This window comes from Rhinoraja longicauda, chromosome 29, assembly GCF_053455715.1.
Source record: "Rhinoraja longicauda isolate Sanriku21f chromosome 29, sRhiLon1.1, whole genome shotgun sequence".
NCBI classification, from domain to species: domain Eukaryota; kingdom Metazoa; phylum Chordata; class Chondrichthyes; order Rajiformes; family Arhynchobatidae; genus Rhinoraja; species Rhinoraja longicauda.
In genome coordinates this window covers 13,109,841-13,128,725 of record NC_135981.1, presented here as the reverse complement: position 1 = coordinate 13,128,725, position 18,885 = coordinate 13,109,841, and the positions used below count along the sequence as shown (strand labels likewise).

General features: G+C 45.1%; 1 protein-coding gene across 1 annotated transcript in view; it reads right to left on the bottom strand.

Annotated features, from left to right (window-relative positions):
- Nucleotides 1-9,615: 9,615 nt before the first annotated feature.
- gfap (glial fibrillary acidic protein) overlaps nt 9,616-18,885 on the bottom strand; it is a 34,901-nt gene continuing 25,631 nt past the window's right edge. Inside the window, exons 9-10 of the mRNA XM_078424594.1 lie at nt 12,941-13,026; nt 9,616-11,161 (exon numbers count right to left, since the gene is read on the bottom strand). Of these exons, the coding sequence (XP_078280720.1) occupies nt 11,120-11,161; nt 12,941-13,026 (128 nt within the window). The 3' untranslated portion in view covers nt 9,616-11,119. The remainder of the gene's footprint in view (nt 11,162-12,940; nt 13,027-18,885) is intronic.

Sequence of the window (18,885 nt, the reverse complement as noted above, 5' to 3'; positions counted from 1 at the left end):
GCAGTACAATTCCTGCAGAAAGTGGTCAAAAACTGCACTCTCTTTTCTGATCGATTTTAACCCTACAACACAATCTGCAACCTTGAAAGTCATAAATAAGTTATTTTCTGTTGTACGGTATCATACATAACCAGTCTGAAGAAGGGTCTCGACCGCAAACGCTACCCATTCCTTCTCTCCAGAGATGCTGCCTGTCCCGCTGAGTTACTCCAACATTTTGTGTCTATCTTCGGTTTCAACCTGCATCTGCAGTGCCTTCCTGCACATCAGACATATTCAAACAGCTAACCTTTACTTACACTTTGTCATTTTAATTGTAGTTATATCCAAATGTTAAAAAACACATTTGTGCAGCAAATCTCAAATCTGAGCCAACCACAATGTTCGAAAGATGTTAAAAGAGAGCGAATCAAGTTTATTATGTAGGTTACAGCTGTCTATAGAGAGGCCCTCTGAGATCATTGTCAGTTTACATGGTGCTTTTTTTAATAGCCCGTTGATTGTGAGCTGCAGAGGGTACTAACTCAGCCTTAACCCGGGAATGTGTTTAATTTGTTTTCACACTGCCCAATGGGTCAACAGCTTTTTGTGTTATTTTGACTTGTCTGAGATTTCATTACTTCCTCTCTCGTATCCGTGACAAAAGGCTGCAAGTTCAAGATCTGGTCAGAACCGAGCGATCTACACTGCTACTCCAGGCTGCAATGCCGCATAAGAATTTAAGATGAGGCCCAGCTGCCTTTTTATTTATACATTAACTGGTTTTACAGCCATTTACAAGAGGAATATTTTCTTGTGACCTGGCACATCAGACCAATAACTAGCAACACATCTCGTTTTCGGAGAAATGCTGCCTTGACGCACATGACACATTGGACTGCATTTCAGAGGCATCGTTGTTCCCTACCCTTCATATTCTTTCATGAGGAGTAATGGTGTTGTAGGAGGATTATAAAGCCATAATGGGAGATTGGCAATTGCAATGGAGTTCCACTTTGCTAAACCTCTCCAATGCATTTAATCATTTCTTAATCACCTCTTGTGACGGCCTTGCCGATAGCTTCTTGGTCCAAATTCTGGAATGCACCCTCTCCCTTTCCTCCTCTAGGATGTTGCTCAACACCCATCCTCTTGCAGACGACTCAAGACATACCTTGTAGCATCATGCACACTCTGCTCTATTAATATTGTGACTTTAAGCACATTGCTATTGAATTTCCTCAATGGATATAGGGGTTCTTTAATGCTTCCTGAATGACTGTCTAATGGCTGTTCAAATTGAGGATTGCTGCTTAAAACTTTGGACCGTCAAAGCTAAGGGCAGAGCTTTCAGTTTGACTGTATTGGTATAGAACAGCTGAAGGAAACCAGTTAAGGTTAGGGCAGTGGTTGTCGCAAGGCTCTGGACTTCAAGATCATAGAACATGGAAAGAAGAGTGTGGGGGGGGGGGGGGGGGTAGAAGAGCATTGGGAGACAGAGGAGGCATAAAGTATGACTGACAGACAAGATTGCAGAGAATCCCAAAGCATTCTCCATGAGCATTAGGGGTGAAAGGGTAACCAAGGAAAGGGTAGGGCTCATGAGGGACTGAAGGAGCAATCTGCACGCGAGCCACAGGAAAGAGGCGAGGATTTAAATAAATACGTCTCATCTGCATTAATTGAGGATATTGTAAATGGAGAATTCGGGGGGGGGGGTGGGTGGGGGGAAGAGACATGAAATTCTACAATGTTAGCCAATACCACCTCCTCTTTAACAATGTCAAAAATAGGTAAATCCCCAGGACATGATGACATGCATCCTGGCTGGAGTGGGAGGCAAGGGAGGAGACAGCTGGGGCCCAGATGGAGATTTAAATGTTTGCTTGCCAGTAGCGAGATGCCAGTTAACTACAAGACAATCTAAAGTGGTACCTTTACTTTATTCAAGTGATAAACCAGGTAATTACAGGCTGGTCAAGTCTCATGTCAGTGGTGGGGAAATTATTGGGAAAACATCTGAAGGATTGGATTAATGTACTCTTGGAAAGGCAAGGATTGACAAAGCATTATCAGCAGGACTTTATGCATGGGAAATTATGTCTCAAGTTTGATAATGCTTTTTTTAGACAAAGTAACCTAGAAAATTAATGAGGGTAGTAAAGTAGACCTTATCTACATGACCTTTAGCAAGGTCATTGAAAAAGTAGGACATAGTAAGCTGGTTTAAGAAAATAACTGCAGATGCTGGTACAAATCAAAGGTATTTATTCACAAAATGCTGGAGTTATCAGCCTGACCTGCTGAGTTACTCCAGCATTTTGTGAATAGTAAGCTGGTTTGGTAGGTTAGATCACATAGGAACTGGGGCAAGCTAAAAAATTGGATACAAAATTGGCTTAAAGGTAGGAGACAGGACTGAAAACCTGTAACAAATATGTGGATTAGTACTGGATCCACTCTTGATTATTATTTATATTAATGATTTAGATGTGAACGTAGGTGGCAAGATTAGCAAGTCTGAAAATGACACCAATATTAGTGGCCTAGTGGACGATGAAGGAGGTTGTCCAAGATTACATTGTGATTTGATCAACTGGCCCAATAGGCCAGGAAATGGCAGATGCAATTTAATTCAGGCAAATGTGAGGTGTTGCATTTTGTAAAGTCAAACCAGGATAGGACTTACACAATAAATTAGAGGGCCCTGGGAGTGTCGTAGAACAGAAACCTAGGGCTGCAGGTACATGGCTCCATGTAAATGTTAACCCAAGTTTACAGGGTAGTGAACAAGTCATTTGGCATGAAGAAGGGTCTCGACCCAAAACGTCACCCATTCCTTCTCTCCCGAGATGCTGCCTGACCTGCTGAGTTACTCCAGCATTTTGTGAATAAGTCATTTGGCATGTTTACCTTCATCAGTCAGGATTAAGAACAGGAGTTGGTATATCAAATTATAGCAGCACATGTCATCGTTAAGGCCGTTTGGAGAACATGTATAATTTGATCACCCTGCTAAAGGAGGGATGTTATTAAACTGGAAAGGGGGCAAAACAAAACTTGGGAAAAGGTTACTGGATCTGGAGGGTTTAAATTACAAGGACAAGCTGGATCTTCCCCCCTCTGGAGTTTGAGGTTGAGGAGTAACTGTTCAGGTTTATAGAAATGAGCATGATACATCATTTCCCCAGTCTGTTCCCAGGGCATAGGCTTACGGTAGAGGAAAGATTTAAAAAGGGACCCACATCAATTCTTGCTAACTTTTCCCTTTTTCCACATAGCTAAAGAAATCCTTACAAGGCTTTGTTTATTTTCTCGTTTGCACTCATTTTTCTTCCTGTTCTTTTTATCAATATCTTGGCCACATTTCGCCAAATTCTGAAATTTTCTCAATTTGCAGGCTTAGTTATTTTTGGCAACTTTTCCTTTGATCTAACGTTGTTTATCTTCTCTTAATAGCCATGGGTGATTAATCCCTTTCTTTGCCTTAAATGGGATATATTACTTGGAAACTAAGTATTGACGCTTTGAAAGTTGGCCATTGCTTGTTTGCTGTCATGCCTATCAAAACAGTTCCCAATCCGAAAAGGCCTGTTTCCGCGCTGTATATATTTGATATGATATGAATCTACTAAAGGCTGCTTGAGCCAGAATTAAGTCACTGGCGTCAGAGGGAATAATGTTAAATAGTGTCATAGTCATACAGAATGGAAACAGGCCCAACTTGCCCACACCAACCAAGATGCCCCATTTACACTAGTCCCACCTGCCTGCATTTGGCCCATATCCTTCCAAACCTTCCCTGTCAAAATGTCCTAAATGTTGCAATTGTACCTGTCTGAACCACCTCAAGTGGCACCTCTTTATAAAAATCCTATAATCTTCTAAGCACCAGTTGCTAATGGCCCCCTGACTGTCAGATCATCATCAGCAATCACCATTCAGCCCATCAAGTCTACTCCACCATGGCTCATCTATCTTTCCCTCTCAACACTATGATGGTAATACTACAATAGTATTGCCATCAGAGTACCTTACTATCTATACATTGGAGGTCATGATTAGTCAAAAGCTCTTCTAAACACACGTTTTGTCAGAGGCTGGTGTAGAGAGTAACTCTTCACCCGACACGCCCAAGGCTTTACACCATTTGGAAAATGGTGGCAGGTCTTATCATCACGTTTAAGAGACATTTGGACAGGTACATGGATAGGTTTAGAGGGACGTGGGGCAAGCGGGACTAGTATCTATCGGGCATGTTGGTTGGGGTGGGCAAGCTGGGCCGAAAGACCTATTTCCACGCGATATGATTCTATGGTGGCTGCAGGATGCAATCTGCAAAACACACTGCAGTTATTCACCCGCGCGTTTGCAAAGCCACTCACCAAACCTGTTACCTCTGTCGCCAAGAAGGACTGGGCAGGAGGTGCAAGCAAACACGCTACCTTGTTTTCTTATTGTACCGTACATCAGTGCAGAGTTTAAATATTGCGAGTACAGGAACCCTCTGTTCAACAGCATTGTGATTGTGTGTGTCATTGCTTATTTTTATTGCTCTTATTGTTGGACTGTGGGTAATGAAATTTCGTCCAAAAGACTTGTTTTTTTGAATGACAATAAAGGCTATTCTGGCTATTCTGATTCTATTCTGATTGTGGAAATACTTTCACCAGCAAGGCTGCAGCAGGCCAGGTAGCCGCATGTACAGTACATGACAAATAGGAGTGGGCAGCAAGTACTTAGCCCAACTACTGATGTCCGGGTCCTAAAGGTGAATGAAAGTGAGCGGGACGATAAGGGCCAGTGGCGGGACGATAAGGGCCAGTGGCGGGACGACAAGGGTCGCTCCAGCAGGACCATGGGCACCAATGTCCGTGCATCAGAGGGGAGGGGTCTCACCTTTCCACCCGGTCCCGGTCCCCACCCTGGGAGCTGCTGCTGTGACCGGTCGCCCACTCTCGCCAGGAGTCCCGGCGAATATTCCCCCTGACTGGGCAGTGGAGCCTCGGCTAGACCGCTGCCCCCCGCGGGAACTGGTGGTCCGGAGCCAACTCGATGGATCCACTTCACCGAGGCCACGTTATATTGAAAATAAAACGGCTTCTGGTGGAGAATGCGCCCTAGGCCTGGCCATGTAACCCATCAATCCGGTAGAAAAAAAACGAAAAAAAAACCCCGCAGATCTCTGAAGAAGAGTCTCGTCCCGAATCCTCACATATTAATTTTTCTCCAGAGACGCTGCCTGTCCCATTGAGTTACTCCAGCATTTTGTGTCTATCTTTGGTCAAAACTGGCACCTACAGTTCCTTCTTACACTCCAGAGACGCTGCCAGACCCGCTGTGACTCCAGCACTGTGTCCATCATTCTGGGATGGAGTTGAGCGGACTCGCTCCCATACCGAGAGCTGGGCAGCTCAATCAGCCTCAATAGCTATCCAGTTCATCAATCAGCCCCAATAGCTATCCAGTTCATCAATCAGCCCCAATAGCTATCCAGTTCATCAATCAGCCCCAATACCTATCCAGTTCATCAATCAGCCCCAATAGCCATCCAGTTCATCAATCAGCCCCAATAGCCACCCAGTTCATCAGTCAGCCCCAATAGCTATCCAGTTCATCAATCAGCCCCAATAGTTATCCAGTTCATCAATCAGCCCCAATAGCTGTCCAGTTCATCAAACAGCCTACCATCCACCATTTGGTCAACACAGCCCAACTCAACGAACGCTGCATTAGTTAATTCCTTAATTCAATTACATCTTCCACGAATATATCAACCAATCCTCACGCTGGCCACGAATGATCAATCACTCGGTTGATTAGAACTTAACAAAAGATGGGCAGGCCGTTCCGCCCACCGTGTCCGCACTGAGCACGAAACTAATCTTATCCTCCGTCCATGTGTCTGTCCAAATGCCTCTTGAATGTAGATAATTAACTAATCATTCCGATAGTGCATCCCCCTCATTCTATTAATTCAACAATCTAGTGCCAATCCAGCCTACCAATAAATGCAGGAGTAACTGACATTGGAACTACGGTGTATTTTCCAAAGAAGAATTTGCTGAATAGCAGTCATGTCCCTGTTAGTCTAATGTTGCACAGGCTATTTGTGCATACATTGGAGCAAAATGAATCGACTTTCTCTTTGTGTTTTTCTTTGCTGTTGGTGACTGCCAGGCACTGTTATGCTGTTCTGATCTTGCTATATGTCACAGTACAGCCGTTATTATCACGAAGAGATACCCTTGGCTGTTCCTTCCTTCCTTTACCCAGTTTAGTGAAGTATAAACAGCATTCGAAGTGGAAGATTCTGCCTCGCCATTAGAGTAGAGGTGGGGGTGAAGGTCATGAGCAGAGCAGAGATTGTTTAGACTTAAGAGCATAGTCGCATGTGGCATTGGGGAATAATCAGAGTGGAGGCGATTACACATGAATCCTGTCGAGGGTAAAAGAGCATCAAGCTGACTGGAATGAAACGTGGAGCGGTTGGTAGAAGTGAACACAAGAAAGGAGTTGCGTTGGGGCAACAACGAACTGAATTCCGATGGTGCAGACGCGAGGTGGTGAGGCATTCATTGCGCTGGAAGCTGCTGAATGTCGTCCGAAACCCTGGCCACATTCTTTCAATTTTAAAGAGGGACATTGTGTGAAGGGATTGGATGTCACATTCCGTCAAGGGGCTTGCAAGATATCTTTAGACGGGTCAGGGCTAAAGTCTGCACTTGTGGCCTTTAACTGAAGGGATTCGTGAGCAGTTCGAAATGTCTGGGTAACCCTGGAACAGCCGGTATGAATGGGTAAACGTCAGTTAACTGTTGCAGTACATTGAGATATTTAGAAAAAGCTCAATACTGCTTCACAAGTTGCTTGCTGGAAAAAAACAGATGCTAGAAGAATGCTAGATGATGTAGATGATGCTAGAAGAATGTACAGGAAGGAACTACAAATGCTGGTTTTAAAAAGAAGAATGTAGCTAGATATTCACAATGTTGATGGATGGGCAGGAAACTGGGGGTAAATGGAGAGGTGGGGGTTACACAGAATATTGATTGCGTGTTTGATAATACTCTGGATCTATTTTTAATTCGTCTTTATTCTCTGCATGCAGAGATCATTTTTTGGTATTGGAAACATTCTCTCGATATTCTGTCAACAGAAATGTAGGAAGTGTTGAAAAATAGCAAGCGTCAGAAAAGATCATAAAACAGCAAGTTTTTTTGGAATGAGCTGTTAAGTGGCAGGTAATATTCAGCGTTTAATAAGTGTGGACAATTTTGACGCTGAAGAATTGGCTGTGCAGATCTGGTTGTCCTCGCCCAGCAAACAAGTGAAGTTTGCACAAGTGAAGTAATATTGAGCATTTCACTTCATTGCAGTGGGATCCAGTGCAAAAATAGGGGAAGTTTTATTTCGGTGTTGATGAAACGGATCTGGAATATGGTGTAGAGTTTTAGTTTTAAGTAAGGACACGAGCGCAAGGAAATGATTGAGTTTGGAGGAAAGAGTGATAAACCAGAGGTTTTTTTCAGTGGTGAGATACAATAAAGCGCTAAATAAATGTATGAAGTGGGATTTGAGCGTTGAAGAGAAACACACAGAAAGTAAGCAAGCAGGAAGAAAAATGACATGGGAAGGAGAGGGTAGAAATGGTCCAAAGACGATTTACGAGAATGTTGCCAGGCCCCGAGGACATGAGCTGTAAGGAGGTTGGGCAGGCTAGGACTTTATTCCATTGAGCGCAGGAGAATGAGAGGTGCGTAAGATCATGGGAGGAATAGATTTGGTAAATACGCATAGTCTTTTACCCAGATTAGGGGAATCAAGAACCAGAGATCATAGGTTTAAGATGAGGGGGGAAAGATTTAATAGGAATCCGAGGGGCAACTTTTTTTAACACAAAGGGTGGTGGGTGTATGGAACGAGCTACCAGAGGCAGTAGTTGAGGCAGGTACGATCATAATTTTTAAATAAACATTTGGATAGGTACATGGATAGAGTAGGTTTAGAGGGATATGAGCCAAGTGATGTTTATTTAGAAGTTCCGTCCTTGTTACCTGAAAACAATCTGCCAGTTGCTACATTGGTGACAAGTGGAGGGCGTTAGCGGTGAGGAATGAACAAAGTGATAACTGAAAGCAAGAGAATAGAGAACAGGTTTTCCCAGACAGAGATGGTGGCCTTTGTTGGATATGCTGGTAAACTGGAGAGCTATGCGAGCTCACAGTGCCTGCTCTCGGGAAGGAACAGATGGAGAGATTCCTGAGAAATTAATCTTGCTGAGGACAGAACAGAGTATCGTGGGCAGATACAGTATGAAGCGGGTAAGGTGATACATTTACTCGCAGCATGGCTGTTGATATTCAGGTCGAAACCCTGCATCAGAACTGAGGATGGAAAGTGGAGCGAGTGGGGGAGAAGGGGGGCGGATTAGATTGAGATAGGCAAGCAATAGGTGAGAAGAGGTTAATTGGCAGATGGAGCTAGCTGGGGGAGGGAGGAGTGGAGATGGCACCAGACACATTGGGAAGTGATTTATTGGAGACAGTCACAATTAATGGTCATTAAGAGGGAAAAAATAATTAATTAAGACAAGCCAGTAAGGACTAGGGCAAATCACGTTTGGGCCATTTGATAGAATTTTTTGATAAGGTAACAGAATTGAGAGTATAAGAAAATAACTGCAGGTGCTGGTACAAATCGATTTATTCACAAAATGCTGGAGTAACTCAGCAGGTCGGGCAGCATCTCGGGAGAGAAGGAATGGGTGACGTTTCTGGTCGAGACCCTTCTTCAGACTGAAGAAGGGTCTCGACCAGAAACGTCACCCATTCCTTCTCTCCCGAGATGCTGCCCGACCTGCTGAGTTACTCCAGCATTTTGTGAATAAACAGAATTGAGAGGGTCGATGTGGAATATGTAGACTTAGAGGACTTTTGATAAGGTACCATGTGGTCCCAAGCTACAATGCTGTCTGAGTGGTTTACATGTTCTACCTGAGATGATGTGGGTTTCTTCCAGGTGCTGAGGAAGAGTGGGGGCCAAACCAGGAAGTGCCATGGACCACCTTTCCAGCACATCCTGTCACAAGTGCTGCACATTCAGTCTTCAATAGACAAGCTCCATTTTAACAGGGATTTGTAGATTGACCAGATCAAGGCAACAAGGACATTTAGCCAGGGGATAAATGACTGGATGTAATCCAGAGGTATCACAAAATACTGGAGTAACTCAGCGGGTCAGGCAGCATCTCTGGAGAGAAGGAATGGGTGACGTTTCGGGTCGAGACCTTTCTTCAGACTCCAGAGATGTGGGCTAATCCAGTAGACATATTCAAATCCCACCCTTGTTCGATGAGAAGGCTGGGTGTCAGTGATGGTGCGCTGGAGTTGGACAGAAGCCCATTTGGCCTCATGCAATCAGGGTTAAGTCTGATGGCTCGTACTTACTGCCTGCCCTCTGACGTAGTTTAACAAACCACTTGATATTGCTGTTAATAGCCAAGACCCACATCTCCTTCCTGGGGCACAACGAGTCTCAAATGACACTGGGAACCCAAGTGAATGAAAATCATTCTACAAGTTAATCTCACCATTGACGTGTTCACACGGCCATAGACCTGCACACACATTCCACTGATTTTCACGTCATTTTATTGTTACATTTGCATTAGAAAAGCAATCAGACTTTTAGGCAGAGGTGATGTATATAAAGAACAGTATCAAAGAGTTAATACGGAAAGTTGTTAGAATAAATGGAGACAAAAAATGAAAAGGTTCTTCCGTTGTTACAGTTAAAGCAGGTGCTGCCACATTCAGATATCAGTCAATCTGAACAGCATTTGCTGTGGTTTGTATCTTGTCGATTCTCTTCCTTCTGCTGTCGTTGGAGGTGATGGTGTGCCGGTGCTGTGGGACAGTGGCTTCTTTAATCTCTCCAGTAGAAGGTAGTAATCTGGCATCCGAGAGTTTGGTGACAGCCTGCAGTTTGTGCAGCAGCAGAGTGCCTCGCTGTGTACAGGGATACTGCACAATACCTTATTCCCCATGTACAGGGTGTTTGTTACCTCAGGTTCTATCTGAAGATTGTAGCAATGACATTGCTGTTGTGGAGAGTATCGGGGAGGACATTCAAAAAGAAAAATATTTGCAGATTTCGTTAATCCAAAATCAATGCTGATGATGTTGCATCATGTTCTGCACAGACATTGTGGGCCAAAGGGCCTGTCCTTGTGCTGTACTGTTCTACATTCTAGGTCATGGATACCGTGTTGGAGAAAGTTGGGATTTCAGCTCATGTAATTCTTCACGTTCATCAGAATCATGAATGTCAACGACCTAAACTCTCCACAAGCACTAACTAACCTGCTGAGGATTCCCAGGATCCACGAGAAGGAGCCCTTGCCCGCTTCTACGGATGACAGAGAGACACCATCACCTGCCTACTTACACCAGGACCAGAGGGATGAAGCCATTGCTCACAAGAATGGGTGCAGAGAGTCACCATCCCATGCCCACGTGCACAGGGATCAAGTCCCTGGTTGTATGTAGAGGTGCCAGAGACATACCACCCTGACCCATATACACAGGAACCAGAGGGACCAAGTCCCTGGTTGCATGTAGAGGTGCCAGAGACATACCACCCTGACCCATATACACAGGAACCAGAGGGATCAAGTCCCTGGTTGTATGTAGAGGTGCCAGAGACATACCACCCTGACCCATATACACAGGAACCAGAGGGATCAAGTCCCTGGTTGTATGTAGAGGTGCCAGAGACATACCACCCTGACCCATATACACAGGAACCAGAGGGACCAAGTCCCTGGTTGCATGTAGAGGTGCCAGACACACACCACCCTGACCCATATACACAGGGACCAGAGGGACCAAGTCCCTGGTTGCATGTGGAGGTGCCAGAGACATACCACCCTGACCCATATACACTGGGACCAGGGGATGAAGGCCCTTCCCATGTACAGGTAGCTGTACATGCTGACGTGTCACATAATCCCAAGATCCTCTTCCTTTCTCTCCCGTCCTATTCCGATTGTGGCTGCAAAAGTCTACTCTATGTGTGCGAGCGAACTACAGTGGGGTTTCCACACTAATCTGTTCTTGCACTGGGCTGGGATGTTCAATTATGCCGCTTCCTTGTGTTCTGCACTGGACTCATTGATTATCTGTGGGCAGAGAAAGGAAAACAAAAACATCAGAACTAATCGTGCTCGCTGAAAGCTGCTGAGGTGTTGGATTGGGGTCGAGGGTTTCAATATGGCCTCCTGAAAACTTTTAAACCCAACAGATCGAATTGATTGAAAGATGCAGTCGGAAACTGACCCTTCGGCCCGTCTAATCCATGCTGAACCGATCACCTGTTCATGCTAATTCTCTGTTATCCCAGCTATATTACATCCATTCCCTACACAATAGGGGGCAATTTACAGAGGCCAGTTAACTTACAAACCCACACGTCTTTGGAGTGCGAGAGGAAACTAGAGGACCTGGAGGTTACCCACAAGGTCATAGGGAGAACGCGCAAACTGCACACAAACACCATCCGAGGTCAGGATCAAACCCAGGTCTCTGGTGCTGTGAAGCTGCAGGTCTACCAGCTGCACCACCTTGCCACCCAGGATGTAATTTAACTTTCATACAACCTCATTGTGATGCCATCTTAGACAAGACAGGTACAACGTCACCCATTCCTTCTCTCCTGAGATGCTGCCTGACCTGCTGAGTTACTCCAGCATTTTGTGAATAAATACCTTCGATTTGTACCAGCATCTGCAGTTATCTTCTTACACTACTTTGATGACACAGGTGATCACCTTCACACACGATGCTTGTCCATGCAACCTTTAGAGCCACTGCCTTCTGCTTCCAGATTACTCTGGCGGAAGACAGGCGCAAAAAGCTGGAGTAACTCAGCGGGACAAGCAGAATCTCTGGAGAGAAGGAGTGGGTGACGTTTCAGGTGGAGTCTGAAGAAGGGTCTCGACCCGAAACGTCACCCATTCCTTCTCTCCAGAGATGCTGCTTGTCCTGTTGAGTTACTCCAGCTTTTTTGTGTGTCTATCTTCAGTTTAAACCAGCATCTGCAGTTCCTTCCTCCACATACTGATTGAGAATGATCAGCCATGATCACATTGAATGGGGGTGATGGCTCGAAGGGCCGAATGGCCTCCTCCTGCACCTATTGTCTATTGCTCTGGGGGAAGGCAGCAACATTTGACGTGGTACGACAGTCTCAGGAGCTCTCTTGGTGGTGTGCCATTGGTGCTCTGGCCAGGATTAGGGTAGACACTGATATGATGCTAATATTTCACCTAAAATCTTCAGCAGTCAAAAAGATATTATCTACAAATTTATCGTCTGGTGATATTTACACAGAACAACATTTTCACAAGTACTTCATATTCTGTGCAGAATTTTGGAACATTTGAATCGATGAAAGACCTCGGTTAAATATGTCACTGGGGCAGAATTATGCCGAGCCAAAATGAGGATGATTTGCTGCCTTTGGCCTCCTTGATTTAACGTAACCCAGAGTTGTAAATCTGTGGAACTCTCTGCCTCAGAAGGCAGTGGAGGTCAATTCTCTGAATGCTTTCAAGAGAGAGATAGATAGAGCTCTTAATGATAGCGGAGTCAGGGGGTATGGGGAGAGGGCAGGAACGGGGTACTGACTGTGGATGATCGGCCATGATCACATTGAATGGCGTAGCTGGTTTCGAAGGGCTGAATGGCCTACTCCTGCACCTATTGCCTAACAAAGCCTGCAATAGTGTTGAATTCCTGCAATGCCCAGCACGTCAGTGAACACCAGCGAGATTGTGAGAAGTAACATCAGGATTGAGGTCAACGCTGGGCACAGGTGGAGAGATGGGGGCAGCCCTGGGGAGGTCGAGATTGGATCACTGCCTTATTTAAAGTTGGTGATATGCAATGTGTCTACAAACCTGACCATCTCGAGTCTCCACCGTCTTTATCAGAATATTCCTTCTTGCTTGAACGTCAGTGGTGCCTTTAGACTCCAGGCTCGTCTCTACAGCAGCAATTGATAAAATCATTAAATGTCAGTGTGCAAGCCCAGGAAGCAGTAACAAACATGCACCAAGGGTCTACCCTAGGGGAAGAGAAGGAGACAATCTGAACTTCAGAAGGGTCTGTCAGAAGAGATAAGGGGGCTTTACTTCAAATCTAATCAGTGTTGTACCTGCCTTAGGAATGTATGATGATCCAATGTCGAGAGACTCATACAAGAAAGAAATGAGCCCTGTGACCCACAAGGTCCACTCTGACTTTATTGCCTTATCTACCTTAATCCCATTTGCCCACATTAGGACCACGTCCTTCTATGCCTTGACTATTTAAGTGTCTATCTAAATACCTCTTAAACATTGTGACTATACCTGATTCCAGCTTGGTTATATACTCGGTTATAGATCCCATTTAAAATCCTCTCTCTCACCCTACACCAATGACCTCTTGTTTTTTGATACCCCTACCATGGGAAAAGATTTTGACTTCTAAACCTTATCCACACCTCCCATAATTTCAAAAACATCCACAAGGGTCACCCATTTGTCTCCTAAGCCCCAGGAAAACAAGCCCAGCTAACCAATCTCTCTGGAATGAAAGCCCTCCTTCCCAGGCAACATCTCGATTGAACCTCCTCTTCACACTCTCCAGTGAATCACCACCTTCCAATAATGTGCTGGCCAAAATAACACACAGTACTACAGGTGTGGCCTTTCCTGTGTTTTAGAAAGTTGCAACGTGATGTCCTAACTCTTATATTCTCTGGTGTGATCCATGAAGCAAACATGCCATCTGACTTCTTCACCACCATCTACATGTGTGTACACTTTCAGGTAAGTATGAACCTGCCCCACCAGTTATTGTATGTATCCCACGCTGATATGACTTTTCAAAAGCATATCATATCATATCATATATATACAGCCGGAAACAGGCCTTTTCGGCCCACCAAGTCCGTGCCGCCCAGCGATCCCCGTACATTAACACTATCCTACACCCACTAGGGACAATTTTTACATTTACCTAGCCAATTAACCTACATACCTGTACGTCTTTGGAGTGTGGGAGGAAACCGAAGATCTCGGAGAAAACCCACGCAGGTCACGGGGAGAACGTACAAACTCCTTACAGTACAGCACCCGTAGTCAGGATCGAACCTGAGTCTCCGGCGCTGCATTCGCTGTAAAGCAGCAACTCTACCGCTGCGCTACCGTGACCCCGTGTTGGGGTTAAGTTAAGTTAGGTTAAGTTAGAACTGACAATGCTCTGCACAACATTTTATCTGATTTATATCCAGATGTACCTTTAGACTATCTTGGTCACTATCAGCAGGACTATTAACTTTCATGTCATCTGCGAACTGACTAATCATACCTTCGGCATTCACATTCAAGGCATCACTAGATATCATAAACAAAAGCTCCCCGCCATTCAATGGATCTAGAAGAAGCCTTCGCTCAAGAAGGTAGCTAGTACCATCAAAGCCCCACACAGCCCTGGTAATAGACAATAGACAATAGACAATAGGTGCAGGAGTAGGCCATTCGGCCCTTCGAGCCAGCACCGCCATTCAATGTGATCATGGCTGATCATTCTCAATCAGTACCCCGTTCCTGCTTTCTCCCCATACCCCCTGACTCCGCTATCCTTAAGAGCTCTATCTAGCTCTCTCTTGAATGTATTCAGAGAATTGGCCTCCACTGCCCTCTGAGGCAGAGAATTCCACAGATTCACAACTCTCTGACTAAAAAAGTTTTTCCTCATCTCTGTTCTAAATGGCCTACCCCTTATTCTTAAACTGTGGCCCCTGGTTCTGGACTCCCCCAACATTGGGAACATGTTTCCTGCCTCTAACATGTCCAACCCCTTAATAGACAATAGACAATAGACAATAGGTGCAGGAGTAGGCCATTCAGCCCTTCGAGCCAGCACCGCCATTCAATGCAATCATGGCTGATCACTCTCAATCAGTACCCCGTTCCTGCCTTCTCCCCATACCTCCTCACTCCGCTATCCTTAAGAGCTCTATCCAGCTCTCTCTTGAAAGCATCCAACGAACTGGCCTCCACTGCCTTCTGAGGCAGAGAATTCCACACCTTCACCACTCTCTGACTGAAAAAGTTCTTCCTAATCTCCGTTCTAAATGGCCTACCCTTTATTCTTAAACTGTGGCCCCTTGTTCTGGACTCCCCCAACATTGGGAACATGTTTCCTGCCTCTAATGTGTCCAATCCCCTAATTATCTTATATGTTTCAATAAGATCCCACCTCATCCTTCTAAATTCCAGTGTATACAAGTCTAATTGCTCCAGCCTTTCTACATACGACAGTCCCGCCATTCCGGTAATTAACCTAGTGAACCTACGCTGCACTCCCTCAATAGCAAGAATATCCTTCCTCAAATTTGGAGACCAAAACTGCACACAGTACTCCAGGTGCGGTTTCACCAGGGCCCGGTACAACTGTAGAAGGACCTCTTTGCTCCTATACTCAACTCCTCTTGTTATGAAGGCCAACATTCCATTGGCTTTCTTCACTGCCTGCTGTACCTGCATGCTTCCTTTCATTGACTGATGCACTAGGACACCCAGATCTCGTTGAACATCCCCTCTTCCTAACTTGACACCATTCAGATAATAATCTGCCTTTCTATTCTTACTTCCAAAGTGAATAACCTCACACTTATCTACATTAAACTGCATCTGCCATGTATCCGCCCACTCACACAACCTGTCCAAGTCACCCTGCAGCCTTATTGCATCTTCCACACAATTCACACTACCCCCCAGCTTAGTATCATCTGCAAATTTGCTAATGGTACTTTTAATCCCTTCATTTAAGTCATTAATGTATATCGTAAATAGCTGGGGTCCCAGCACCGAACCTTGCGGTACCCCACTGGTCACTGCCTGCCATTCCGAAAGGGACCCATTTATCCCCACTCTTTGCTTTCTGTCTGTCAACCAATTTTCTATCCATGTCAGTACCCTACCCCCAATACCATGTGCCCTAATTTTGCCCACTAATCTCCTATGTGGGACCTTGTCGAAGGCTTTCTGAAAGTCGAGGTACACCACATCCACCGACTCTCCCCTGTCAATTTTCCTAGTTACATCCTCAAAAAATTCCAGTAGATTTGTCAAGCATGATTTCCCCTTCGTAAATCCATGCTGACTCGGAATGATCCTGTTACTGCTATCCAAATGCTCAGCAATTTCGTCTTTTATAATTGACTCCAGCATCTTCCCCACCACTGATGTCAGACTAACTGGTCTATAATTACCCGTTTTCTCTCTCCCTCCTTTCTTAAAAAGTGGGATAACATTTGCTATCCTCCAATCCACAGGAACTGATCCTGAATCTATAGAACATTGAAAAATGATCTCCAATGCTTCCACTATTTCTAGAGCCACCTCCTTAAGTACCCTGGGATGCAGACCATCAGGCCCTGGGGATTTATCAGCCTTCAGTCCCATCAGTCTACCCAAAACCATTTCCTGCCTAATGTGGATTTCCTTCAGTTCCTCCATCACCCTAGGTTCTCCGGCCCCTAAAACATTTGGGAGATTGTGTGTATCTTCCTCAGTAAAGACAGATCCAAAGTAACGGTTTAACTCGTCTGTCATTTCTTTGTTCCCCATAATAAATTCCCCTGCTTCTGTCTTCAAGGGACCCACATTTGCCTTGACTATTTTTTTCCTCTTCACGTACCTAAAAAAACTTTTGCTATCCTCCTTTATATTATTGGCTAGTTTACCCTCGTACCTCATCTTTTCTCCCCGTATTGCCTTTTTAGTTAACTTTTGTTGCTCTTTAAAAGAGTCCCAATCCTCTGTCTTCCCACTTCTCTTTGCTATGTTATACTTCCTCTCCTTAATTTTTATGCTGTCCTTGACTTCCCTTGTCAGCCACAGGTGTCTCTTACTCCCCTTAGTCTTTCCGCCTCTTTGGGATAAATTGATCCTGCAACCTCTGCATTATTCCCAGGAATACCTGCCATTGCTGTTCTACCGTCTTCCCTGCTAGGGCCTCCTTCCAGTCAATTTTGGCCAGCTCCTGCCTCATGCCTCTGTAATCCCCTTTGCTATACTGTAATACTGACACTACCGATTTTCCCTTCTGCCTTTCCATTTGCAGAGTAAAACTTATCATGTTGTGATCACTGCCTCCTAATGGCTCTTTTACCTCTAGTCCCCTTATCAGATCAGGATCATTACACAACACTAAATCCAGAATTGCCTTCTCCCTGGTAGGCTCCAGTACAAGCTGTTCTAAGAATCCATCTCGAAGGCACTCTACAAACTCTCTTTCCTGGGGTCCATTTCCAACCTGATTTTCCCAGTCTACCTGCATGTTGAAATCTCCCATAACCACCGTAGCATTACATTTGTGACACGCCAATTTTATCTCCTGATTCAACTTGCACCCTATGTCGAGGCTACTGTTTGGGGGCCTATAGATAACTCCCATTAGGGTCTTTTTACCCTTACAATTCCTCATTTCTATCCATACTGATTCAACATCTCCTGATTCTATGTCACCCCTTGCAAGGGAATGAATATCATTCCTTACCAGCAGAGCAACCCCACCCCCTCTGCCCACCTGTCTGTCTTTTCTATACGTTGTGTACCCCTGAATATTCAGTTCCCAGCCCTGGTCCTCTTGTAGCCATGTCTCAGTGATCCCTACAACATCATACTTGCCCATGACTAACTGAGCCTCAAGCTCATCCATTTTATTTTTTATACTACACGCATTTAAGTACAACACTTTAACTTCTGTATTTACCTCCCCTCTCACATCGGTCACAAATGGCCCTGCCCTTAATCTCTTTTCCCCTCTAGAACTTCTGTTCCCATTCTTCCGAGAGTCTTCTGCAATATCTCCTGTATTCCCTTTTACCTCATCTTCATATTCCCAATTTGTTAACTCCTCCCCCCCACTACTTAGTTTAAAGCCACAGGTGTCGCACTAGCAAACCTGCCTGCCAGAATGTTTGTCCCCCTGCTGTTAAGATGTAACCCGTCCCTTTTGTACAAGTCACCCCTAGCCCAGAAGAGATCCCAGTGGTCCAGAAATCTAAATCCCTGCTCTCTGCACCAGCCCCTCAGCCATAAATTCATACCCTCTATCTCTCTGTTCCTGGCCTCACCAGCACGAGGTACCGGTAGCAGTCCAGAGATAACCACCTTCGACGTCCTACTTCTCAGTCTTTTTCCTAACTCTCTAAACTCCCGCTGTAGCACCTCCTTCCTCTTCCGCCCGACGTCATTCATGCCCACGTGCACAACGACTTCAGGTTGATCGCCTTCCCTCACTAGGATTTTCTGAAGCCGGTCCGTGATGTGCTGAACCCTGGCACCAGGGAGGCAACAGACCATCCTCAAGTCCCTCCTGCTGCCACAGAATCTTCTGTCCGTCCCTCGGACGATGGAGTCACCCACCGCTACGGCTCTTCCTGACTTCGGTCTCCCCTGTCGAGTATCCTTGCCAACAGGTCCGCCACTCGGACTGGAAACGTCTTCTGCCCCGACAGTTCCCAAGAGGGTATACCTATTTGCTTTCATCTCGCTGCTACCATAGGGATAAAGGTACAGGAACTGGAGAAATGTTGCCTCAAGGTTTAAGAGCAGCTTCTTCCCATCAATCATTAGGTTCTTGAATTACCCTGCAAAACCCTAACCACAACCCTCCCTCAGCACCAATCAACAGTGGACTTTAAGGGTTACACTATACTTCGGCTTGCACTATTACCCAGTATAACTGATAGTTTCCTGTTATTGTTTATTAAATATATATTTATTGTGTTGTTGCATTCATGTGCCTGTAAAGATAAAGCAAGACCTTCATTGTTCTAGTCCCC